The 27,295-nt window shown below is 41.0% G+C and overlaps 1 protein-coding gene and 1 long non-coding RNA gene across 5 annotated transcripts in view; one reads left to right on the top strand and one right to left on the bottom strand.

The window, feature by feature from the left end:
• The window catches only part of LOC146522107 (uncharacterized), a 234,587-nt gene that overhangs the window by 157,267 nt on the left and 50,025 nt on the right, over positions 1 to 27,295 (top strand). The gene's annotated exons all lie outside the window — the stretch shown is intronic.
• The window catches only part of svep1 (sushi, von Willebrand factor type A, EGF and pentraxin domain containing 1), a 114,375-nt gene that overhangs the window by 61,737 nt on the left and 25,343 nt on the right, over positions 1 to 27,295 (bottom strand). For 3 of the 4 annotated variants that reach the window (XM_085153867.1, XM_085153868.1, XM_085153869.1), the window contains exons 4-5: positions 9,438 to 9,693; positions 7,861 to 8,037 (exon numbers count right to left, since the gene is read on the bottom strand). In XM_085153867.1, coding sequence (XP_085009993.1) covers positions 7,861 to 8,037; positions 9,438 to 9,693 — 433 coding nt within the window. The other variant, XM_085153870.1, reaches the window with a different exon arrangement.

Raw genomic sequence — 27,295 nt, 5'->3', positions numbered from 1 at the left:
GAGTCAAGGTCAGGAACCTGACTTGGCAAACAACAAAAACAACAATTCTGCTGTGGCATCATTCAAACTCTCCTCAGCTTTGGGTCACGGACTGCTGCCCTGTAAATGTTCTTGATGCCATTTTGAATTCATTGCTCCCTCAACGACTGGAGGGCGTACAGGCCCCGAAGCAAACACAGCAACCTCAAACCATGACGCTTAGGTTAACTTGGATTAACATATGGCAGTGAGGTTTCAGTGTAGCTGTGCAATTGTGTTTTCTCGAAACATAGCATTGTCTATTTTTGGCAACAAAAAAAGCTAAACTTTTGTCTCAAACATCTAGGAGGTATTTTGCAAAGTGGAAATGTGGTGCAATATTTGGAAAGTAGTGGTTTCTTCTGAGGTTTCCATTCACGTTTAGTGTTTTTCCACTTTAATAACACAAAAACATAGATTTTAGCAAACTGTAGGGATTTCAGCAGGTGCTTCTCTGTGAACCTCAAGGTCATTTATCTCTCTCAGTACTGCACTAAGTTCTCTTGGTGTGATTCTGAAAGATGCCCGGGAGCCAAATGCTTTTGCAGCCAGTGCAGCTTTGTGCATCTTCTAAGGTCCTGTGAAAATTCCCACAAAGTTGATTCGGTTCATCTGGATGTTGCGTTTTTAGTGGGTGAAACATTTCATCACTCATCCAAGTCACTTTTTCACTGTTTTTCTTAGAGTCGATCTTCTAAGGTCCTGTGAAAGTTGTTTTGATCAACAGTGGTTCACAGGAAATAGTTTTTCTTGAGAATAGAAAGCTTTGCAAGCAACGTTATTTATAAGGAGGGGGACGTCTACAACCAATGCTTTCAACTTTCCTTAACACCTAACTCTAAGAGGCTTTTGGAGAAGTCCTCAGCACAGAGGTTCATTTACTTTTTCTACATTTCTTCTTTAATATTCTGTTGCTTTAACCTTAATGGTTTTGGCTTAACTGTTGGTGTTGTGTGAATTGTGGGTACATCGTGTGCGTCAGCCATGCCAGGTTTCTTGAGTGGCAGCTTATACTTATAAGCTGTTTTTGTTTCATTAGTTTAACCAGATTGTGTTTGTCTGAAACTAAGTGTGACTTGGAAGAAGATCAGACCACATTTTATGATTAATCAGAAGAGAAATCCTGGGAATCCTGCTACAAGTTCTGGTTATTATTCACAATTTTTTCTTGAGAGTGAAAATATGAAATTCCTCTTTTTGTAATATGACAATACAGAGAGTGTGTGTGTGTGTGTGTGTGTGCTGCCTCAACAGATATAAACAAACTCTGCACCAAGCTTGCCTGGGTTGTTTTAGATCCTTCACATATTTTGATGTGCATAAGCGCAATAAAAGCACGTCGCCGTGCTCGTGAGTGGATCCCAACGTAGTATATACTTGTGTTAGTGTGACAGTGCAAAGTGAGATGAGCTGCACAGCGTCGGGAACCAAGACAGTGATAGCCAGTGTTGTGTCAGCCGCATTCCTCAGAGTTCAGTTTTTACTATTTTCACTATTCATCATAAACACTGGAGACCTCCGCTCAGAGGTGGAGGCCAAAAGAGAAAAAAAAATGATTGCAACATCCCAGTAACGCCAAGAGATTTCTGCCATTTCAACACTTTTCTTATTCCTCCTTAACATTTAGCAAATCCCACCTCTGTTGACATTTTAACTCCTCTGTTGGATTTATGTCTACCTCAAGGCTTCCCCGCCAGAAATCTTTCGGTCATTCACACAAATATTTACCAAGCAGACGCGGCGAACGCTGCTCGTCTCGGACAACAGACAGGACATCCACAAAGAAATGGATGTTTAGGGTCAAGCAGAAGCTCACTGCTGCCACGTGTCTCCCTTTGGGATCAAGAGGCTTTTGTGAACTTTATTCTGTAAATATTGTGCAACTCTTGTGGTATCAGCTCAGAAGAGTTGTTTTGCTGCACTCAATGCATTCCAGTCAACAGCTTACAGTCAGATAACGGCCTTAAAAAGGGTAAGCCATCTAAAAATATTTCCTCATTTCCAAAATCGCAAACATCCATCAATAAGTAAATATTGTGCATATTTCAGTGCAACTCAAATCCACTCAGAGAAAAATGTAAGAGACTTCTGGTCTTGATTGTTGCACTGTTGTTGTTGCCAAAAAAAAGAAAAGAAAAATAAACAAAAGTTTATCCCCTGGAAGTTCACTCTTGACCTTTAGAATTGCTTGACTGACATAAATCGTATTTCTGCTTTTTATTAGGCTTCAAGATTTTTTCTGTCAGGTAGCTTTGGCTGCAAGTACAAAAAGGTTACAAAGCAAACCTTAGAAAATGAATACAAAATGAAATAAAATATATTCTGAAATATTCTGAGCAGTCCACCAGCCAAAATAATTCATATGTGAAATCAGTTTTTATGTGTTTCCTGCTGTAAAGTTTGAATAAATAGCACTGCGGCAGCAATTCATTGACTTTACCTGACATACATCTGGTCTTTCAGTTGATACATCTACTGTTCACTGAAGCCTGATCTGAAATGGTCTCAGTGGCCATTTTTAAGGAAGGGAAACAGGGAGAAAAGACTGAGGTGTGCCAAATTACACAAGAAGTGGACCTGTGGCCACTGCAACTGAAATCAGTGGCTGCTGGTCTGATAGAGTGATAAGTCCAAATTTGATATTTGTGGTTCAAATCATCAAGAGGCATAACAGTGAGCATCTAAAGCCATCTGTAAGACACAGTGGAGGCTCTGTCATGGTTTGGAATTGCATTTCAGTCAGTGGTGTTGGAGATCTGGTCAAAACTCTGGAATTATGTTATTCCAGAGTTTTTCCATAACTGGAATTATGAACATTCGATTTTGATCCACAATGTAATACCATGTAAGAAGAATCTGAATAGCAGCAGTTTAATGAGTATGATAATGATCTAAAACACATGCAGTAAAAGCATGCCTTGATAGAAAAACACACAGTGAAGCACTATTAGTCATGGAGTGGCCTCCCCAGAGCCCGGACCACAACATTATTGAAGCAACGGCAATGGCAAAAGGTAGAAACATCCAAAGAAGAGCTTTGAATGTCCTCCAAGAAGCCTGGAGAACTATTCCTGAAGACTACTTAAAGAAACGACAAGAAAGCTGCCAAGAGAGTTCAGACTGTCCTGAAGAATACAGGTGGTCAAACCAAATACTGTAAAAACTGTAAAAAACTGTACTTCCACGTAGGTTTGCAGATGTTTCCAGGATTTCCAGACCACTGCCTAGTTCTGCTGTTACAGGTAAAATGTATCTGTGCTGTGCAACATTAGGTTATGGCAGCAGTTTGAATGTTTTTTCACTACCAACTTGTCACATACAGACTTGGGAAGGACCCCCCGGTGTTACATTTATATGCAATTAGGTAACGGTAATTTTTTAGCATGTAAAGCTCATGTCGTGAGGGTTTAAATTATAAGTAAATCCATCTCCTTTTCCCAACTAAGCTGCTTTAATGCCAAAATCTAACGACGGAATTAAAGGGGAAAGAAATAAGGTAGCGAACAGGAAAGAAATCCGGGAGTAATAACAGAGCTAAACAGACTGCAAAATGCCAGACTCTCAGACAGGACATGACACATACTTTGTTGGTCTGTACTGTTTTCTTTCTGCGTGTACTACTGCTGCGGCTCGTGTGTTAAGACGTTGACGCCAAAGGACACATTTACGCATATTGTCGACGTCAGTGGCATCTGATAGATGAGAATGGATTGCCAGTGCAGACATGGACTGAAAGAAAACCGATAAAATATATCACACAGAATTAAAGCGTATTAAAGAGTATGAATAGCTATCAGGCAAAAGTGTAATTATATTTGATTTGGACAACACAGAAATGAAGATTTTACAGTATAAATCAATGGCAGAGCAGCATGCCGTTATCTGTTAATTTCTTGCTGTTTTAACTTTTTTATTTTTGTTTTACAAGGTTTTTTTGTTTACTTTTGGCTTTCATAGTATCTTCTGCTCTCACTCATTCTCCCTCTTCTCGATTCGTCTCTGGCAGAGCTGTCCAGAGCAGAACAAAGGCCTGTGCTGACACCACATTAACACAGTCCAGAGCTCCTGTCATTCTCTCAGGCTACAGAAGAGTCTGATAAGCCAGAATGTGTGACAGGAGGAAAACATGTTACCCCCTCTGGACTCGTCTCAGCCCCTTACTACATTTATCCGCTTCCCCATTCCTCTGGTGATCCTCGGTGATACTGTCCCTGAAGCGTTGGGATTGGTATTTGAGCAGAGAGACAACAATGTCCTATTTGGCCTGTCGGAATAAACCAAACTATGCAGGAACTGGCTCCATCATCTGTTTCTATCTGCTGAGATTCCAGTCATGTTTTGTGGAAGAGGCTGTTTCACTTGGCTGTCGACAGCTTCATAAACAACACTGCTGTGCGCTGGAGGGATTTGGATAGCGTTTCCAATAGAGCCCATCAGCCAATGATAATAACAACCCACTGACAGGACCGAGCACGGCCATATTCTTTTCAGATGTGTCAAAGACTGTTAATGTTAATGTGAGAAAACAGAGAACTGAACTGAAAAAGCATAAAAATGTTTGCAAACTCATGATGCAGACAACAAACCCAAGCCTGGCATCCAGCTCCGGCAGCGGTGCTGCAGTGTATACACTGCCACTCAAGAGACCTGGCACAGCTGACGCACACAATGTACCCACAATTCACACAACACCAACAGTTCAGCCAAAACCATTAAGGTTAAAGAAACAGAGTATTAAAGAAAAAAAATGCTGGATTTTTCTAAGAACAGCAGGAGCTTGTCAAGTTTCCTCACATGTTACATGCTGCAAACTTAATTGGTGCTGGAGCCGCCGCTACACCAAAGAAGCCTTGTAAGAAATTAGAAAATATAAAACCTCCAATAAATGCAGGGTTCAAAAACATACGAGCCTCTTTCGCACCAGTTAACAAAAACCGAACACCGCTAATGTGCCTCGGCGTGCAGTGACACATGCTTCTGCGGGTACACGTCAGCTCACAGACAATCAAGCGTCCACGACACATTAACTCACGCCTCCTCCTCCATGAGAGCGCATTACACAAGCGGGTCGGAGACAGACGGAGGAAGCGGTCCCGAGTTGCGGTTTCAGCGCCTCGCTGTGTCCTTCCTTCCTCGCGCCGGCTGAGCCAACTCTAAAGTCGGCTCCCTGCTATTAATTAAAGCATTAAAAAGCATTAATAAGCAGAGTGGGGGGGCTCTAGTCTCGACAACATCTGATGAGAATTAGGGAGGCGTGTGTTTTGGCACGATGACCCCGATGCCCTTTACTTTGGAATTCCTACTTACTCCCTGCAGCTCTCGCGTTCTCTTTCTGACGTTCTGAATTATTTAAACTTCTCTGTTACTGAAATTTCTCTCATTCCTCCTTCCCTGCGTGTTATCAAACGCTGGATTGAAAACATGTGGGTGAAGAGACCCAGAGGGCGAGCGCGACGGGGGATTACCGCCCGTCGTTTCCCATTATTAGAGGTGATTGTTATCCAGATTTCTGTTATTGTTACCTCTAGGCAGTGCACTCAGGGTCGACTTTCTTCTCGATCCCTCCCACCTGTCTTCCTCGCAAGCAGGGAGAGCTGCCTCAGTAACAGAGCTTTGACAAAATCACTGCGTCTTTTAGCCGCTCTCCAACAATTACAGTCCAACAGGCCCCCTGTGAATCTGATGATTGCATGTTTGGTAACAAAAAAAATAATTATGTATCAACCCCTAACCTCATGCAGTGACAGCATGTAACACTACACAGTGTAACTGGAGATTTAACAGAGCAGAGACGGACATATGGAAGACAAATTAATGTGTCATTACACAAGCCGCTGGCCAGTGTTTTAACATGATTGTCTGCAGCGTGTTAGGCCGAAAATTAATGAACTGCCACAAAGTTTTTATCAATTCTGCAGTCGGGCTTGTTCCAAGAATTAAAAGCTGATTTAACACATGCAGAACTGCTGCCTCAACATTTCTGTTCAGCAAGGATGTATTCATTATTTATGTCTGGGAACTGTTAGACACTCTCTGATATCTTCAATTTCATAATCTAATCCGAGAGATGATTTCAAATGTTTCTGATCGTAAGAGTCTCTTATCTTAACAACAATCTACACACAATACACAGAATCTGTAAGGAAGACTTTGTGGTTTTGACCTCTAATCCAACTTCTGTTTACCAATCACGGTTGAGCAAAAAGTCCATGTGGAAAAAAAAGAGAATGTAAACAATGACCAGAGCAACAAACGTGAAGTTTTAAACTGGACTAATGATATCAGCTAACTGGATATCTGTTGCGTTTAGTGGAAGCCTAAAAAACCTGCCCTTTCCCCAGAAGTTAAGTCAGCTGATTGATTCCCAGATTCTCCTCAAACAGTCCTTCCAAACATGAGTCTTTCCACTCTTTGCCCATCTTTATTTAGACATTTTGAGTTAACTTTAATATTAACAATCTACAGAACCTAAAACTGACCAAATCTGCAGAAAAAAAATTTGTCCCATTTGTCCAAAATAATGCTTTAAGACATTTTTTTTTCACACTACAACCATCTTTACTCCCATGTTTAGGATTCTTTGACTATAGTCTGAAAACCCAAAAGAGGAATATTAAACATGCCTCCTTTGTTTTCTGTTCTTTGGAGATTAACACAACATGGGGTGGATTAAATCATATTACGTCAAAAAAACATACTCAGAGATTGGAAATTCGGCTCTAAGAAATTCCAGGAAAGGTGATAGGAAAGGTAAATGTTTGTGTTCAGAAGAACAAAAGACAAAAAGAGAAAGCTCTCCAACATCACCACTTCAGCTGTGCACTTTAACCCGTCTGCAGCTGGTCTTCGACACAAACAGTTTTTACATTATTACAGCTTTTACTGAAACATGTAGCTTATGGATTTTATGGATCACAGCTCAAGAGATGAATCAATGTGTGTGCACCTCATTAATATATGCCTGGACATGTTTATGTCTGCATCACACAAACACATTAGAGCAACTTTCACCGATGCTCTCATCTAAAAAGACAAATAATAGATCCCAGAGGCCCGACTTTCTACTAACCAGTAGTAAACTTGAAGGTAAAAGGCAGAGCAGTCTGGCAACAGATGACACAGATTCTTTTTTGTCCTCAAATGGACAATCACAAAACATACGTGCAAGTTGGAGCAGTAAGAGTCACAGAAAAAAGGCAGTTCATTTTAAAAAGACAGCAGCGTATCTGGTGCATGTAAAGAGTAAAGAAAACCTTGGACGAGGTGTGATCAAAGGTGGAAAGTGAAGGTGGGAGCAGGACTCCCCTTCTGGGAGTGTAGGAGTCAAAGGTGAGTGAAGGATAATTGGGGTCCTGAGAACACACAAACATTACTAACAGTTCTCCACCGCTATATCACATAAACTAGGTTTGGTGATAGCAATCTGTCTTGCGGAAAGCTTACACTGCGTTAAGTAGACAGGCTGCTTATTTAACATCCACCCCCGGTGAGCTCAGGAGCAACCTGAGGCTGCGATCGTAATGTGGTGGGGGTAAGAAACCAAAAAGGAGCTCCACATGTCAATTTCGAAAGCAGGGAGGATTCGTTTTACTAGCGAAAAGCTTTGAACTTTGATCTTAGGTGTTAACATAACACATGAGGTGTTCTTTCACAATGTGAACAACATAATCTGTGCACAAATTGCTCTGCGTAAAAACCCAGCTGCGTAGGTCACAAGCAGTTTATCTCACATCTGCTACATGTGACATTTTTAAGAAGGATCAGTCAGCATTAGTGTCTCGGGCCTTACAGAAAATTCATAGATCATCACAGCCAATATTAAGAAGATATAATCTGCCCTACCTGTGCACTCGTGCTGCAGACCCTTGCCGTAGTATCCCTTCTCACAGATGCAGTCGTACTGCCCGGTGTGTGTGCCGCACTTGCAGCTGGCCATCAGGTCGCAGCAATCCTTGCCCGCTTCACACAAAGAAGCGCAGCGTGACAGATCCTCCTGGATGTAGCTGCCCGTAGGGAGGTCTGAGGGAAGCAAGCAAGCGCAGAGAAGCACAGGTTTCAATTACACCGCCTGAGAATAAGACATTTTCAAGTGTCGAGTTAAATGCTGGGTAAAACACCATCATTAAGGAAGTCTGACGGGGCGATTGGTGCAGACGACCAAAATATGTGAAAAATGGGGAATCTTCTGGTACCATTTAACCTTCAGCAACTTTATTTTTGTATGAAGTCGTAAAGAAAAACACACTCTTCAACAACTGCAAGATGAAACAAAGCTTTGCTTTATTTTTTTGTTCTTGTGTGCGCTACAACACATCTGTCAGACAGAGACAAACAGACATCTTAACCACAGAAATGCAGACAGAATGAATCAAAACAGGCACCACTTGTGAGCCACAAAGGTACAACCGACTTTTAAAGCCTGCCAAATCATCTTTCTTGCATAAACTCCACTAGAGCTCGCAAAGGAAAGCCCAAAATGAAATGGGAGCTGTGGCATTACTGCCTGAGCCAAGGGAGGAAAACTGTCTTTGATGGTGTGACCAAGGCTAAATGTCAAATTTAATTTTACTTCTAGAAATTAACCTGCCGCCTTATTTGTTTTGTTTTTATTGCAACTGCTGGATGGCTGACAGAGCCACAGGGCCATGTGAAACCTGTCTTTGTGCTTTGAGACTGCTGTTGGCAGAGGGGCCAGACTTCAAGACAGAGGGTGAGAGACAGACCGGAGGCTGAGCTGATAGTACGGTGTGGGTTGGCTTTCATTCTCGTAGCCTTATCCCGTCTCACCAGCGCTTCTACTACTGCAGCCTCATCTGGAATTTCAGCCACTGTGTATGTGGACGTGGTCGCTCAGAGCCCGCGTAAGCATGTGCGTGATTTACAGCTCGCTCTGCACTCAGTGCTGCACTCATCTGTGATATTTTATGGTGAGATTTTAAGTTTTAAAACCGTGACAGGATCCCTATTTTCACTGAAGAGTGGGGAATTTCCCTTCAAGTGTGGGAAAAAGAGCGTTGCTACGTCTAATCTGCTTAGAAGTGAGGGCTAATGGCTGCTGGCAGCACAAAACAGAAGTTATCATGTAAAATGCATGTTGTCAGATTTAATGTAAAATATTATCCGCTTACTTTGAAAGAAGCACAGAAACTTAACGGGGTGAAAGCACTAGTACAGAAATATTGCTACGGGTCAAATGGTGACATTGGATGCGCTCAGGCTTCAAAGAAGCTGGCGTAGCCTGAACTTTTGTTATTAAGAATAACATCAAGCATGATGTAACTCACCCCTGGAGAACCAAACGGGTTAAGTGGGAAAGAGGGGAGATTTGATACATGTTTAACTAAAGCTTTGACATGAGATCGCAGATGTTTCTTTTATTAATCACTGGAAATCTGGAATCTTTCTCTGTCACTCCTTACCTTCATGCAGAGCTCGACGAGCCAGGGCCTCAAACTCAGCGAAGTTGTGCACCAGGTAGCAGTGCTGGTCTTTGGGCTGAGAGGCCATGTCGTGGAGCTCCCTGATGTTACCCTGCCAGATGCCCAAAGTGAAGATCTCAACGCCGCGTTCTCTCAGAGCCGCTGCCACAGGCCGAGGGTCTCCGCCGTTAGAGTAGCCGTCAGTGATGAGGAAAATCACCTTGGTGGCATTACTGCGGGAGTGACGAAGGATTTGCTGTTGGAGAAAAAGACATAGATCACATGAATAAATAAAGTTGAACTTAGCTCAGTATTCTTTTTAAAGAATCAGTAAAGCTGCTCAGTAAAAGTCCAAAAGAACAAAAGTGCACACATAAGGGCGTTACACTGATCAGCTAAAACATTAACTGACAAGCCAGTAAAAGTGCTCCACTGGGACGCATTTGGTCCTGGCATTCATGTGGATGTTAATTTGACACAAACAGCCACGTCAGTGTCATTCACTGACAGCGGGCCCTCCCAGATGGACAACGCATCCTGCAAATTGTTTACAAATGATTCAAGGAACATAATAAAAAGTTTATTGTGTTGATCCGCCCTGCTAATTGCCACAATCCCAAACTTATCACGCATCAACAAGCCGGACGCCACGAGACCAAAAGGATGCTGTTGCAAACCAACATAGATCACCTACAGAGCTCCGATGTCCAAGCAGACATGCACAGATACTTTATTAGGTACACCTTACTAGTATGGGGTTGGACCACCTTTTTTATTTGCCTCGAGACTGCTGCAAGATTTTGGTCCATTTTAACAGCATCACACATAGGGGTGAGCGGTATAAACTGTATGTGGCCAACGGTAAAGATTTTTACTATACCGCTCTACCGCGATAGCGCATGTTGATGGTGTCATCATCAAGCTGTGCCTGTTTTGGTCGAAAGCATTGCAGCGGCTGCAAACAACATCATCTGCAAATTATGCCGGGCGACAGTAATAGTAAAGAGAGGAAGCACTTTTGGAATATGAGGAAAGCCAAAAACTGCGCTTCCTCCCTACCATTGATTCATTAATGCCGAATTCTCTCGCAGCTGCTCTATTCCCATGTTGTTGCAGTATATTAATGACTAACCTCGTATTATGGATGGATTATCTCAGTTGTTCTCCTGACTGAAGTTTGGTCCGTGTATAGCATCCTGCTATGCAATTGCATTTGTCCCTAACCACCAGAAACCCTCACGTTAACTTTATCGAGTGGAAAAAAGTTAGCGTCCATCCTTCACCTTCACTGTGCTAATGTTATGCTAACGTAGCTGTTTTGCTAGCGATCACGTAGAACATCATTATATACCAGCTAGGCCAACTTCAGTAACCCTACAAACATCACTGCTGTTTAGTTTTCTGTCTTCATTTATGTTGGAAGTGATACCAGAGCTGTACTTTTTAATTTTTTCAGATATCTCCTAGTCAGAACATGCTATATCATGTTTAGGTGGAAACTAGCGAGCTAACTTCCTGCTAACTTCTAACTCCGTTGAATTTAATAAATTCTGTTTTCATGGATGCATGGATGTTAAACTTAATTGTTACACCTGGTAAAGCAGCAACACTGATCATTTTATTAAGGATGAAAGAATTTAGACAGTTTTGGACTCTCAGTGATGCCGCAATGTCCGTTTGACTTTGGGACCTGAAGCAGATGGAGTTTTGGACCCAAAGTACTCAGCAAGGCTCCTGACTACGGCAGCCGTAATGCTTCCCTAATCCATCAAGCGGTGCGGCTTCATAGCTTACCAAAGTCGTACTAAAACATTTTTGACAGATTTTTGAGTGCCGTGTACCACATAAAATCTGTTTGAGGTCAGTAAGCACAACCAGAATTCATACATAAGGCACACTGTCGATTTTTGTAAAAATTAAAGGAGTTTAAGTGTGCATTATAGTGTGTAAAATATTTATAGAGAAGAAAAGAATATATCGCGACATATATCGTTACCGCACATGCTTCAAATTATACCGTGATATGGATTTTAGGCCATATCGCCCAGCCCTAATCACACAGTTGCTGCAGATTTGTCTGCTGAACATCCATGATGCAAATCTCCCCTTCCATCAAAGCCCAAAGATGCTCTGTTGAACTGAGATCTGGTACCTGGACGACAGTGAACTCACTGCCATGTTCAAGAAGCCCGTTTGAGATTATATATCTTCCGGGTTTTTTTCTGTCCAGTTTTAATGAACCTTCGAAAGACGTTTTCTGTTTTCTGTTCCCACCTGACAGGAGTGGCACTGGGGTGGGCTTTAAGGTTTGACATGTTGTGTGTTCAGAGATTATGCATAACTTGGCTCTAACAAATAGTTATTTAAGTTACTGTTGCCTTCCTATCAGCTCGAAGCAGTCTTGTCAGGGTCCTGGGTTTTTGACTGAAGTGTTTTGAGTTTCCTGTGCTTTTTGTCACTTTGTATTGTAAATTATATTCTCATTGTTGGTCTTTAGTTACTCCCTTAAGTCTAGTTTCTTATATTCCGTGCCTAGTATTTCCCTCTGTGTATTATTTATCATCTCTAGCCTCTTGGTTCTTTCAGTTCTATGCCTTATGGTTTATGTCTCTGTGTTTCTTAGTGTCTCTGTCTCCACTGTGTCTAGTCCGCATCTCAGTGTTATACTTCCTGTTTTACTTTGAAGGTCTGTGTCTCATGTGAGTGTATCCTGCTTTGCTTCCTTGTCTCGTCAGTTCTGATTTCCCCCAGCTGTGCTCTCCTTCTGTCTCATTCCCTTGTTATTCCCCAGTGTATTTAAGCTCTGTGTTTCTCATCGTCCCTCATTGCTGTGTGTTACTCTCTCCCCGTATTTGCTTATGAACTTAGATTTCCCAGTGTAGTTTTGTTTTGTATGCTTTTCCCCTGCTAGCAAAAAAAGTTGAGTTTTTTGAGTTTAAACCTTGTGTCTGAGAGCCTGCATTTTGGGTCCAACTCCTGCCTGCCACACAGTGCTTCTTGACAAGTCTAGCCATTCTCCTCTGATATCTGACATCAACAAGGCATTTTCTCCCAGGGAACTGCTTCTCACTGGATATTTTCCATTCTCCAGACACATTATGATGCTCGGTTTGAACTTAGGCAGTCAGAGGTGTTTTGGCATTATGCTGTAGACCCCCAAAATGTGAGAGCTGTCAGCTGAGACTGAAGAAGTCACTTGGATGAGTGACGGAACGTTTCTTCCACTAAAAGCGCTACGTCCAGATCAACAGAATCAACTTTTTGGAATTAGAGAGCTGTAGTAGCAATAGCTGTAGCAATAGTCTGAAACATAGCTCCCATATGACACAGTTTTTATCGATGTAAATGAACGCTAGAGGTGGTAATAAGATACTTTTTTGCCTCTAGATAGAGCCAACAGAGTAATCACCATTGAGATCTTGTCTTAATGGTAAGCTAACCTACCAGAAGACGTGAGAGCAGTATCAGAGTTCTCATCTAACTCTCTCCAAGAAAGTAAATTTCCCAAGATGTCACACTTATAGTCCGAGAAAATTAAGTTGACAAGTAAGACAAACTTGAGCCGGACTTAATAGAGTCATGCTGTTACTGTACATGTTCACCATTCAAATACACACGTCCCACTCATTGCTGTGCATGCCAGCATGCGACCAATATAGCTGCAGCTCTTGTCACATGACTAAATTGAATAACGAAGAACGTCACACAAGACCACTAACAACAGCCCTCAATACCAAGGTTCCTAAAAACTCTACATCAGCAGGACAGGCAATGAGAGCAGGATGGGGAGAAGGAACCAAAAAAAAAGGAGAAAGTCTACAATTGTAATTATTTCTCCTACAGACTATGCAGCTGCTTGCCAGTGGTCTAAAACCGCCAGGGAACAGTGGGCAACACAGACCGAGTTGCTGTGTCCGCCCCAGACACCAGCTCCAGTTTACAAACTAACTTTAGCCACCGTTTACAATCCAGCACATGCAATTAGACAGGACATTAAAGTTAGAGAAACATATCTTTATTTTCTCGAGAGCACAGAACAAAAATCCAACACTTTGCTGTGGAGGCCAAGCTCAAAGTATCTTGTTATGTTTTACGTGGAGGTTGGATAAAAAGAAAAAGCCGTCGGAACAACAAGGTAGAGAAGAACCAACGAATAAAAGAAGCACAACGAGCCAAGATGAAGTCAGAAGGACAGATATCCACTTACACACTTACGCAAAGGCAAAAAGGGCATATCATAAAGATTTTTTTAAGACGAAGATGGAAAGGAAACAAAGAAAAGCGTGTTAAGAGGATATTCTTCTGTATCCCAAATCCAAACAGAACATGAGATCTAAACATGACAGATTGTAAAATACGAGATGTGAAGAGAGACGAGACACGCAAGGGTGTGACTGCCGAGGAGCAGGAGAGTAAGCTCTGCTCTTTATTGTCTAATTGGCTCAACTTCAAGCAGCTCTGGCAGAAGCAGAGTAATTACAGAGCCCGTGGAGCTAAAGGGGAAGAAAAGGAAGATGGAGAGAGAATAGATGAGAGAGAGAGAGAGGTTACGTTCTCTGATTCTCAAAAATCCAGCTGCCTGCTCTGGTTCTCAGTCCGGAGAGGCTGGCTACGCCCACTCCCAGCTGTCAGTGCACACTGGCAAGCCCGTCACCCCCCTCCCCCCCGGCTCCTACCAGGTGTTAGCAGGGTGTTGTGTGAATCCAAATGTTAACATTTCAAGACTCTTCATGTCAAAACAAATGAAGAAGCTGGTGTGGATTAGTGAGCACTGTTAGCTGTATTTCTTTTTTAATGTCTTTTATTAGCAGTCTGCTAAAACTACAGTGGGGTTTCTGCTTTTGCTTTGAGTCAGTGGCTGGTGTTAGTGACTGTGGAGATGCCACCAAATGGAGCATATGCATGCATACCCACTAATAATACCCTCCACATAGTTTAGGTCAGGGTATTAACATAAAGGCGACCGCAGGAGCCCGAGTGTGGGAAGGCACTGCCCTTTATAGTTACTCTCAGCATGCATCTTATCATTCAAGGCATAAAGCAGAGAGGGCAGCAGGTAATGATGCACAATGGTATTTCATGAATAGGAACAAATGCATGTGCTACTAATCAACAGCTGCTAAATAAAGCCCTTTTTTTGTGTGCACAGGTATAAAATGCAGTTCTGCTTGATAATATAGTCATAATAGATATAGACTGCAGCTGTTTGTGCTCAGAAAAAATTAATTTCCCCTGATAGAGCACGGGAAAAAAATATAATAATAAAGCAGTCATTCTCTAATAACCGAGGGGGGAGAGAAAGAAAGAGGAAAAAAGTAGAATTTAAGCTTCAAAGAGTAACATGTGTTTGAGATTTAGCCAGCAAGCTGTAAAAGTCCGGGCAAATCCAAATCGTGCTTAAAGTTTTTAAAATGTTGTTCTTTCTTAATCCATGTAATAACCTACATAAAACAACGAGATGACATCATTGTGCTTACACTCTTAACTGTGCTGAATCTAAATATTAAAAAAAAAAAAAATCCACCAGCTCTATTAAAAATGTGATTTTATTTCAGTAAACTCTTGAACTTAACATTGATTAGCCGTGAAAAAAAGGGGCAAACCACCCGGGGCTGCAACTCTGACCCGACACCATGACGGCACATCGTAAATAAGCACAGTCAAACGCATTGGATGGGGATTTATAGTATCACATAATCTACTGGAGCAATCATCTCATGCTTCATGGGCTGTTCGGAGGAACTCTGGACAGCTATATGTCAGCTAGAGGTTTCTCTGTGTTGTACACCCTGTGCATTTATTCAATTACACTCTGGCAGAGCCTTCAATGGTGGCCGGTGTAGCTCCAGAGAGGAGATAATAAGCAGGCAGCAGTGGGACAGCTGATACACCCAAACCAGATACACTTCAGTATCTGGTTTGGGGCCAGTGTTATCTGTCAAAGCATCTGTGATAGTGAAGGGACCAGCAGGCCTTGAGGGATTAGTTGTAAGAGCCATGAATCCATCTCCTCTCCAGCAACGCCTCAAACTCTGGCAAGAAGGAAGAGTGAGATGAGCAGCCCATATGTGGAGTTGATGATTTTTTTTTTTTTTTTTTTATGTACAGGAAAAATGTATTGTTTCTTAGACACACTGTACATGCAGAAATACCATCCAGCAGGACCTATTTTCTAAAAACTGTATTCGTTGCTCTGCTGCACGCATCGAGGATACTGCAGAATTTATCAGGGGTCACGTATTTGTGTCCAGTTTCTTGTAATATCTTTTACACCTTCCCATCTGACCAGGAAGCCACCTGGGTGTGTGCTAGATGAGGTGTTTCATGCATGTCCCACCAGGTGTAGGCCCTGCAGCAAACCCAGGGTGTGCCATCTCAATGCCGTCCCAAGAAGAGCTGGAGGAGGTGGGATAAGCGGCAGACAATGGATAGATAAATGATTGGATGGATATATGGTATGATTGATAAAGCAGAGTATAATTTAGGGTGTCACAATGATATGAATGGGATGTTACTGCAGTGCAGTTTAAACACTCATTTTCAAAGATGGAAACCTGCAGAGGAAATAAAACCTGAGCAGATGCTTGTATGATTAGAACTTCAAAAGCAGGCACCTCATTGCATTTGGCAGAAGTGACTACAAAACATTTCCACACCTTGAGGGGCTAACGACAGTGCCAAGGTACCACAGCTGTTAATCAAAGCTTTATAAATGCATGGCAGCTATCCTGAATTCAAATGAGGACCTCTGTACCACCACCATGCTGCTGTCATCCCATCAGCCCCATCCCATAACTTTGATCAGAGCCTGAACCCACCTGGTTCTGAGTAAAGCTGGTTAATGATTCTTTCTGCATTCGCAGCAGCGGGCACCACTTGGAAATGTGCACTTGAGTATGTGCTCTCTCAAATATACCGGCTGATAAAGTTGAATAGTGAAAGCTGTTGTTATAATCCGCCCCAGTTTTTTACTTTTCTGAGATCCACGTTCCAGAAACAAAAACTTTATTTGCAGGCATTCCACAGAGGACAAAAACAAGCAACCCAACTGCATCCGTTCGGAAAGCTGTCTCCCCGTCGGTCGGAAGTTGGAGGGCTTGTTTTGACAGGCTATCTGCTCTTGGCTTTGGTGGTAAGAATAACAACAACATTTCTGTAGGAGCCCAACAGGACAACATGCACACATTTAGGGACAATCACAGACACCAGACTCGATGTTGGTGTTATTGAGCAACATTTCAGGGACACATACTTTGAATATTTCAGAAAAACTAGGTCACTTACTCACTTACTTATTTGATTTTTTTTTCTTGGTTGAATCACTGATTCTTTAGCAGTGTTGTTTCTGTTAGCAAAAAAGCTTCACAGAAATACAAAACCATGGCAGATTTACTTAAGGTAAATGTCTTAACTCCTACCTGTGGTTGGGTCTCATTTTTGAGGCAAATGACTCCTGAAATGTTTTGACTTGAGAGCACACGTACTCCACTTTTTTGGATCTCCTGCAGCTCCAACAGATTTGAAGTAATTTTTCCAAGCCTCTCACACATTGTTTCATGCCCCATCATCTCTGTTTCAGTGACTTTATTCCACAGAACTCATTTTCATCAGATTGGTTTCCACACGCGCCAACCAGCTGCTCATGCCCATAGAAATGGATTTTTGGCCCACAGCATGAATTGCAAATCAAATATATTTACACTCAACATTTCTAAAAGTTCTTAAATAAAGTTTTTAGATGGATTTTCTACCTTTCAACTTGTCTGTTAAATGACTTACAGAGACCTGAAAGTTGCCTCAGAGCAATCTGCCTCATAAATCTAATTTCATTTTGTTGCCAGTGTGAGGTTATTATCACGTGCTAAATCAAGTTTCTAATGCTCTGTGGAGCATTAGAAACTTGTGGCTGTGGAGTGAAGGAAAGCTAAAGGCTTCCAAAAATATCCTTCCTCTGAAGTGCTGTTTAAAAAAAAAGCTGTACTTTGGGTTAAAGTAGTTCAAGTAGAAGGTTTTTAAAGGGTTCATGCTCTTCAATGAATTGTGACGACAGGCTATCAGAACTTTCTAGATAAAATGTGAAAAATGTTTCCTGTGATATGCAGATTAAAAATGTATGTTCTGCTTTGGGAGATAGTCTGCACTGATATAGTCACAGTTTAATGTTAACATAGCTATTGATTTTTGTATTATTTTTAATGTTTTGTCTATTTAAAAGTAGAATGGGAGGCAGAGCCTTGAGCTGTCACGCCTCTCTCCAAAGGATCCAGCTCCCAGTTTGGGCCTGGGATATAGGCACCCTCTCTACTTTTAAAATTCAAGTTTGTAAGGCTTAAAATTTTCAGTTTTAGAAAAAGCTCATAGGAAGACCTGGTAACAGGTAACACTGAGTCATCCCGTATGCTGCTATATGCTCCGCTTTCTTCGACAGTTCCCTTTTTACTATAACTTAATGGGGCTCTGCTTGTGAAAAAGCAGCCAATGTCCAAAGAAAAACTTTGAAAGGCTTTCAAAAAGCCTTAAAAACAACTATTGTTCAAAACAACTTTTCAAATTTAGAAGAAAGTGTGGCTCCTTGGAAGCAAAATACAAGAAAATGAGGGGTTGCTCAAGACAAATTTAGAGGTATGTAAAGTATACAAAAGTAAACAAATTGAAAGCCATACAATGAAGGAATCCTATCAATTCAATTCAATTCAATTTTATTTATATAGCGCCAAATCACAACAAAAGTCTGCAAAGTCTGTGTTCGTATGTCACCTGTAAAACAGCACAGGAACTGAATACAAATGCTCCAAAAACCAGAATATTCCAGAAGCAGGAATATTCTTTTTTCTTTCTTTTGTTATGATGATCAGAAAATTAGTTGTAATAGTGTAGCATGTGCAGGATGTCCCATATTCTAACATATATTTTATCTTCTGCATTTCTGGTAGTTTTCCTGTTATTGTTAAACTAGACAGGATAATTTGTCTTCACTGATTTATTCTTTTGCTACCCATTTCTCCCAAGAGAGGTTACAAGAAATCTCCAAAAGTCCAAATAACAAGATTAATGATTTATTTTGACAACACAAAGACTATTATGAGGAGCAAACTGTTTCTCTGGGGTATGTGATTGGATCACAATCACTGCCTCGCTGAGCCTTTTCTGAAAGAGCAACACTGAGGCTAGTTGTCAGATAATTGAAAAAGCTTCTCATTTGCCAGCCAAGATAGCCTTTCGCCTTGACATCACATTGTTGAAATAGCTTCTCTCCTTCTCTCTGTATCTCTCCCTCTCTCTCTCTTGTTGTTCCTGGTTGAGTTGTTGAGTTTGATGAATGGTGTTGTGACAGAAGCCATCAAGCTAACACACACAGCTGTCCAGCCTACTGTGTCTGGCAATTAACTAACTGTCCACACTCTCTCTTGGCCAACACTTTGGATGGCGCTGTACTTCTTAGTCAAACTGAGTTTGCTTACAAATCCTCTCACATAGGCAGACTTTAGTGAAGACTTTTAAATTATTAGGTACTGGTAAGTATGTCACTGGTTGCCAAATTGGGAGCAATTTCGTGTAATGGCTCTCCTCTTCTATGAATAGTTTTCTAGCCCTAAATTTTTTTGCCAACTACACCCCAGACAGGTTAACAATCATCTATGCAATCCTCATGTAACTTCAAAAACACCCTTTGTGGTTTTGAGAACCTCCACTTAAGGCATAATGATTGATGAGTGATCTTTTCTGAAAGTTAAACTGAAATTAAATTGTTTTCGTCCAATGCAGCATAGAAATTGCATCTTCTCTAAATTACTCATCCCATGTTCTCATTTGAGAACGAACACACACGCACACAGTGACAGGCTGCTCTGAGCAACTGGGAGAAAAAGAAGCGCTGATGTATTTCCACAAAGTCTTTTTTATATACATTACGACACTATGTTACACTGGAAAAAAAGCAGCAACAAAGCAATAGTCGTCTCAAGGTGCTTTATATTTTAAGATGAAGACCCTAAATTCGAACAACCACTTTTGAGCATGCACTTGGTGACATTGGGAAAGAAAAACACCCTTTTAACAGGAAGGAACCTTCAGCAGGCTCAGGGAAGGGTTGATGGCGAGGTATCACATTTTTTGACTTAATCATGAAATATTGTGTGGGATGTGAAGGTCAGGTGAGGTTGCTTGATATGCAGATGAGATTGTAGGGGATGTCTAAGATTTACATAAAATATTAGCTATATTCGACCTATATGAGTGAATTAACTAGGTCGCCTCGAAACTTGCATTTGATCCCTTATATAGATTTCAGATATTGTACAGGCTCATTTATTAGCCAAACAAGTTTTCTTTTGAAACCTAAGATAAGATCTTAAGATATTACATTCAAGCTGAAATGAGACGAAAAAATATTTGAAAGATTGAGAAGTTGACCAGACTAATTGTGATATTCAAATTAAAATGTCATTATTTCATACACTGGTACAAAAACCAGTTTATTTTGAAATTTCTGTTCCTCTGACACTGGTAAATACAGGGAAAGAGCTGTTTTACTTCACTGGGAAAAATAAACAGGAGCAGTAATGATCTGAGTGAGACTTGGACATCATATTTTAGGCCATTTACAATTTCTCTTTTTTGTTCAGGGTTTGTTGTTTGGGGTTTTTTTTGTGTGTGTGGACATTTTTAGGATTTAGTTGATATGTACGCTTTTGGGCCCTGTACTATGAAGCGAGTTCAGTATAGCCAAGGTACTTTCTCCTTTCTGGCTTCACTTACCCAGATATCAGCCATCAGGCTTTGCAGCCAGACAAAGTTGCTAAATTACTCCAGGGGTTTGCAATTTAGCAATAAGCATGTTCACATTAAAGAGATGGTGCTGGAAGTATCTGATTGTAGATAAGTCTACTGGTAACTGAGGGGTCTGGTTTTACAAAGAAAGATTATGTTTTTATGTTAGAAAAATATGCAGAGGTTAAACACATAATCTGGACTGAAAATAAAACAGCTGCTGCACACAAAGCAGCGATGTGAGTGTATGTGAGAGGGAAAACTCATTACAGTAGTTTAGTATTAAAAGCGCTGCATGAATGTGCGAGTGATTTCATGTACAAGTCGGCGCCTAAATTAGTGCATTCAGCAGAAAAAATGAAAGGAATAAAGTTGTGCTAAGACTCTATATTTATTACTGATGCTCATCCGGGAAACACAAAGACTTTAGAATACACTGAAAACCTTTAGACCCTTCTGCTATTCATGCACAGAGGTTTGACTGATGTTTCAGGAACGGTGATGCTATTTTCCTGAGACTTTGCTGGGCAACAGGCAGTGATTTCATACCTGTTAGGTTGACAGTATATGTTCGCATGGCAATTTACCCCTAGTAAGGAATGAACCACATTCATAGTCCAGGGTTAACCCCGACATTATAGTTTACCAGCCAGGAGAGTTAGTTAGCTAAATATATACAAAATAAAGAGCTATTGAGCAGGCTTCCTCCTTTTAGAGATATGTTTTTACCCCTTTTTGTGAAACTTCAATATAAACGAATGGCACACAGTCTCACTCACTATTGGTCAATAATCAGTTTGTCATCATTTCTTGGTACCTTCCAGAAAGCCAGAAGAATCTTAGATTTAGAGCCAGAAATGACATGGCTTTTTTTGTGGAATGTGTTTTGTTGAGGCTGTTGTTGGTAGGAAAGCTATCTCTGCCTTTTTCGCTGTAAACAGATCCCTTTACTATATGACTAATGGAATCAATCACCAAAAAGTGACAGCTAATGTTTTTTTTTTTAAAATGATCCAATAATGTGCTTGCACCTAAATTGTATTCTGGCTACACTCCTATAAATCCATGATATGAAAAACATTTTTTAACATGGAATCTGACATGTTATGCAATATTTGCAATACAGAGATCATTACCTCACTCTCCGAGCAGCCACGGCATCATCTCCAAGGCCTAGCTTTGATTTTTGAAATAAACAGAGGCAACAGTGTGGTGAAGCTTGTTGCTTTCCTGACTCCAGACTGGCACGTTGAAACTGCTTATGTGCAGGGAATGATTTGGGGACTGTCGCCGGCTTAAAGCATCCATGAAAATGTATCCCATGTCTTCCAGACTTGGGTCAGACCACACTGCACAGACAGACGCAGCATTTTCCTTTGTTATGCTGACTCTTGTTGCCGTAGCTGCATTTCTTCCTCATGTTCCTTTCTCCATGTCCTCCTCTTCTCCTGAGGGGTTTATTTATCTTGGCATCAATTTTTGGTGGAGATTTCCTCTTATTAAGCAGAAAATTGAGATGTCAGCGACTGTGGTCGATATTACCGTAAAGTTGCAATTCATTGATTGTTGTGTTTGTTCTGGACTGGGCGAGTCGTTAGTAGGATAATATTAGACCTTATAACATCAAGAGGAAGCTCATGCTGGGAGGTCCATTGAAGAGGAGGAGGAGGAGGACACATCTAGGTCATTATTGCTCTGGGATTGTATGGATTCAGCCTGAGTTACCATGGATTTGCACAATGGAAAAGCTTGCTATAAATAACACGATGTTGTGCATATTTGTTCTCAGAGAAAACGAACGAAAACAGTAATACAAATGTGCTGTTGCTGGGAAACACTTGCATTTAGTGTTTAGTGAAGTGAAACTGATTATATTTGCTTTTGTGTTCTTCTTTGAAAAAGTTAGGTGGGGGTTTGGGAGTGATTTGTATCGTGCGCTGGGGGACGGTTTTCCTGCCAGCACATGGCCTTTCAAAATGAACTGATTAAAACTCTGGCCAATACAAACTTTGTCTCTATATTTGGACAACTACTTGGAACAACGTTTCTTGCCGAGGTTGAAAAGACAACTAATAGTCTCTAAAATGGAAATCTTACACAATTCGAAGAGGAGAAGGTTAAAAAGTTAACAAAAAGACTCACACATGACGACAAAGGGATGCAAGCATACTTGTGGGTTCACATACATGTAATAATTACCTACCTACAGTCATTTACACAAACAGAGACAGACAGACAAACTTATGAACACCCTCACTTACCAAAGAAAACAACCCAATGGAATCTGACATGCTCAAACTCTAACCTCAACATAGCAAGTGGTTTACTAATAGACCTACAAACCTTAGCCCATAAAAACATGTTATTTAGGCTGCCACTACTGGCTCTTTGAAATAGTTTTGGTTTTTTCAAGTGCCAACGAATGACGCTTTTGGTAAATTTTAATCTCAAGATGCCAAAGCAAATCCATGTGCTTAAAGAATTTGTGTGATTTGTGCATTTAATCACTGCAGAGAGAAGACACAGCCCCATCTCAGAGGTATAAAGTTGATTTGTAGCAGCAAGATGAAAGTTACACTAGGACAAACCAACACTACACTAATCAAAAGCAGTGTATTGCTTCAAAGACAATGCGCATTACTCATTTGTTACTGGAGCCTGACTGATACATTGGTATGCATTTTGTGAAAAAGCGTAGCACAGAAAAGTCTCAGTCACACAGCCTAGAAACCCCCCAGGTCACCTTGCTAATGAAAAACGTCTATTTGTCTGACCGGCTCCTGGAGGTTACTGGCAGTAGCTTGGTGAAATAGTAAGGAGCATGATGGACTGAAAACCTCCTGTTTTTGGTTGATGAAAGACTGCAAAGGTCTGCTGCAGTTTGCATGAATCCAATCTATGTGCCTACAATGGACACCAACTCCTCATCAAGTAGTAGCAAAACTTGAAAAAGAGCAAAAAACACTGGTATACGGAGAAAGTTCTGGCTCACCGCTGAAGCCAATACATTTCAAAACTTTTACTTTGAAGTCTCCGTTTCTGTTTTGCATTGCCCTCTTCACAGTTTCAATTCTACTTGGTGAGAAGTTGGCAGGTGTCTTCCATGTAAACTACAGACAACTTCAGCAATCTGACCAAAGCAATAACAAGAAGGCTTACGATGCAGCACTGTGTACCTCTTGGTGGTCAGTTTGACTGCCAGGAACCTCCAGCAACCACTCGCTGGGGAATACACATCTTTTCCAAGTGACCTGTGGTCGCCAGTGGGGTCTGATGCCTTGCTAAGGCTGGACGACTACCATAACTCTGGCAAATGCTGACTGTCAAATTATTAACAATTAGGGATGTGCACATGCATTGCAGAAACAAAGATAAACTCCACTCTTCTGAGAATATTTAAATTTCAAATATGAAAGAAAGAACTGAGAGATCCCTCTGCAATTGCCTATTCGTAAATGCTTTTAATAACACTTAACAGTGTAACTATAAAGCAATTTATCTTCTCAAGGAGGTGAAGTAAAACAACAAATAAACCAAACAGAAGCAGACAACTCGCTGATAAGACGAATTCCTCTAATAACATAATCCTAATGCTTCTATTACACAGGCACATAGACAGACACTGACATGAGCAAGAATATGAGAGTATACTTGTAAACTCAGTAAGAAGCTTTATCTGCCAAGGTACCTAAATCCTGCTTTAGCTTTAGCGTGAGAAGCAAGAGGGGAGGACCAAGAGCTCCAAAATATAAAAATGCCCTGACATTGACCAGAAAACCTCAGATTAGATATACAGAGGGTGGGTGACTTCATTCTGCTTCATTCTATGCAGAGGATGTCATTACTACACTATACCTTTAAATAACACATAGTTTTTATTCCACTATATTGAAAGATTCTTAACAGTCCTGGCAATAAGGTCACAGCAAATTGGAGTGTTTTTAGGGCCACGTTAACGATTTTATTGTCTTGAAAATGTCAGCTAGTATTAAAATACACTATTTATAGAGCTGGCAACTTTAAATTGGTTAAACCACTGAAAATTCCACAACAGGCGACAAAGAAAACCAATAGGTCCTCCTAATTGTTTGTAGCCTTCTGCTTCTTGTTATGGACAAAATTATATAACTGAAAGCTACGACACAGATCCAAAGTTTGAAGTCAAGAGCTTGGTATCTGTTTCAAAATTCCAGAATTGGTCAGGGTCTATTCAACTCTAAATGAAAACCTTTCATATGAAAAATATGTGCTAGACAACCTACTTTTAATAGAACCACAGCTTCAGGAGCAGAGTGACCCAGTGGAAACACACTTTTTCCAGTTAGATCAAGGTTTCTAATAGCAGAATAACACAGCTGAACACAGACCAGTGAAGGTGCTGACAGACAGTTCTTGCGCCTGCTTGCCTCTCTGGCCTTTGACCCTACCAACACAGTCTTAGTCTTCAAAGTCTTCTCACCTCTCCATCCTGAATATCACACATTTTTTGATTTTCCTCTGAGCCTCTGAGCCTCACCACTCTCACTGACCCCACCCTCCAGCCACTCATTTATCACTTTCACACACACACAGCTTCACAAGGCTGCTGTTAGCAGCACGTATCAATTGCTGAGCAGCAGCTATTTTAAGTGAGAGGGAATCTGCGTGTAGTTGAGAGCATATTCATGCATGGACATGCACACAGTGGAAAAACGGAAAGAGAGGCTAAGAGAGTGAGGATGATGTGTGCATGTGTGTGGATCTAACAGGCCAGAGATATTAACACTGGAGATACTTTACACTGAAGCAGGTTTTATGCCTTTTTCCTTTCATGTTATTCACAATAACACACAATATTTATCAGAAAATGAGAAAAAGTGGTGGTCAGTTGTTCATCAGTCTGCTAAATGCTAGACAAGTTATCATAAGACGAGGAACTGCATAACTTGGGCAGAGGCCTGTTACACTATCACCTTTGACTTCAGAGGACTGCCCTCCTCATTAGCTCTGTGACGTTTCACACTATTTCTATCAAAAAGACTTCTGATGCTTTTGCAAAGAAGCTGCAGCATGCTGGGTGGAATCACAAGCACTGCGTGACCATCATCAGCTCCTTGCTGCAGGAGGCGATCAAGGCTGTAAGCCACACAGCACCTGTTGGGATAAAGGCATCACTGACCTTTCTCAAAACCAGCGTTTGCTTGTCATACTTAAAAGAGTACACATGTAATTAATATTCTCAAGCGTGCATTCCAGAGTTGCAGTGCCTGTTCATGCTGGCCCTTTGGCATGAACTTTTCTTGCTTTGTCTGAGAGAAACATGAGCACAGGTCATGAGATCAACTCTATGTGGGGATAAAATCTATTCTGCTTTCATTAAGTGTCTTAACTTTATATGTCGCTGATCGTAACATGTGTAGCTTCATGAAATGTTGCACACTGCTAATAAGGGCTGTCAATGTATAATCTAAATTGGAATATGCACTCATTGGCCACTACATTATGTACAGCTGTTCAACTGCTCGTTAATCTAATCATCTCATCAGTCAAACTCACAGAAGCAACTCAAAGAATTTGAGCATGTAGACATGGTCAAGAAGACTTGCTGGTCCAAAAAAGAGAAAACATCCAGTGAGGAGGAGAACAGTCAGACTGCTTTGAGCTGATAGGAGACACACAGTAACTCACCAGTAACTCCTTTAAACCCTCGTAACAACAAAAGTATGCAGAAGAACATCTCTGAATGTACAACACATCAAACCTCCCATCAGCTAAGAACAGGAAACTACTACAATTCCTTCTAATCTTTCTAAGATTGAGAAACCACTGTCTGCTCTGTCCATTTATACTGTGAACAGATTTGTACATGATAGGGCTAGATTTCAGAGCCGGTAACCTGCCGTGTATCAAAGGTTCAGACTTGTGATGTATACATACAAGTGTATGTATATATATATATATATATATATACACATATTACGGGTGCAACTATACTCGTATCGATATTGAACCGTTCGATACAGTGCTTTCGGTTTGGTACGCATATGTATCGAACAATACAAAATTTTTAATTTATTTTATCAACTTTTCTTCTGACGATGCTGTCTGTGTTGAGAGCTCAGTGGATCTGCGTTCGACTACTCCACCTAGGCTGCACTGTCGAGCGCAGATCCACTGAGCACAGCGCAAGCTAGCAAGACAGAAGCTAAGCTCGTTGCAACATGGCAATTGCCCGATCCGTACCGGAAACCTGATCGGTACCACGAATGTGCGAAAGGTGTCTACTTCCAGTCGAAGCATTTTACGATAGTTACGGGTCAGAGTATCTGTTAAGATGTTAAGAATAATAAGTATATCTAAAAATGTTTCCAATAATGAAACATTTCAAATAATGTAGACAAAAACGAAAAATAAAAAGATAGTTACGGATCAGGACTCCCCGATCCTTACTGCGCATGTGCAAAGTCAGACCGTACAAATCGGGTGTACCCGATCCGTACCGCGCATGTGCAGGAGTTTTCTTCTTCTTCTGTTCGTTTAATGGCAGTTTACTCCCCAGTGTACGAGGATACTGCCACCTGCTGACCGGGCGAATGAACCCTATTGTAAACTGAATTAGCGTCATTACAAACGTGTGTTAAATTTGGTTTAGTGATAATCGAGTGTGTTTATGCTTGTCTGTGTGAAGAGGATTGATTGGAATAGTGATGATGACGTCCGCTATCACTGTCAATTGTCAGTAAACACTTCATTTGGCTGATGAATCTTCACGTGACATATTACACAGTCTGTATTATATATATATATATATATATATATATATATATATATATATATACACACATACATATTAGGGGTGCAACAATACTCGTGTCGATATTGAACCGTTCGATACGGTGCTTTCGCCTTATTTTACGGTGCTATTGTTCAATCGGGGGACGCTCTCTGTTGAGGAGAAAAGCATGAATTTGTTTGTATACGGATTATCCATTGTTTAAATGTCGTGGTAGTCGAAAAGGAGGCAGAGCTGTTGAGAAATGCTAGGCGTTAACTGGGCGCTAACCGTATCATTCAAATATATTGAATGTCGCAATGACGTAACACTTGCG

Source organism: Neolamprologus multifasciatus, chromosome 3, assembly GCF_963576455.1.
Source record: "Neolamprologus multifasciatus chromosome 3, fNeoMul1.2, whole genome shotgun sequence".
Classification (NCBI taxonomy): Eukaryota; Metazoa; Chordata; class Actinopteri; order Cichliformes; family Cichlidae; genus Neolamprologus; species Neolamprologus multifasciatus.
Note: the sequence above shows the minus strand (reverse complement) of the source record. Positions and strands in the feature narration are given on the sequence as shown.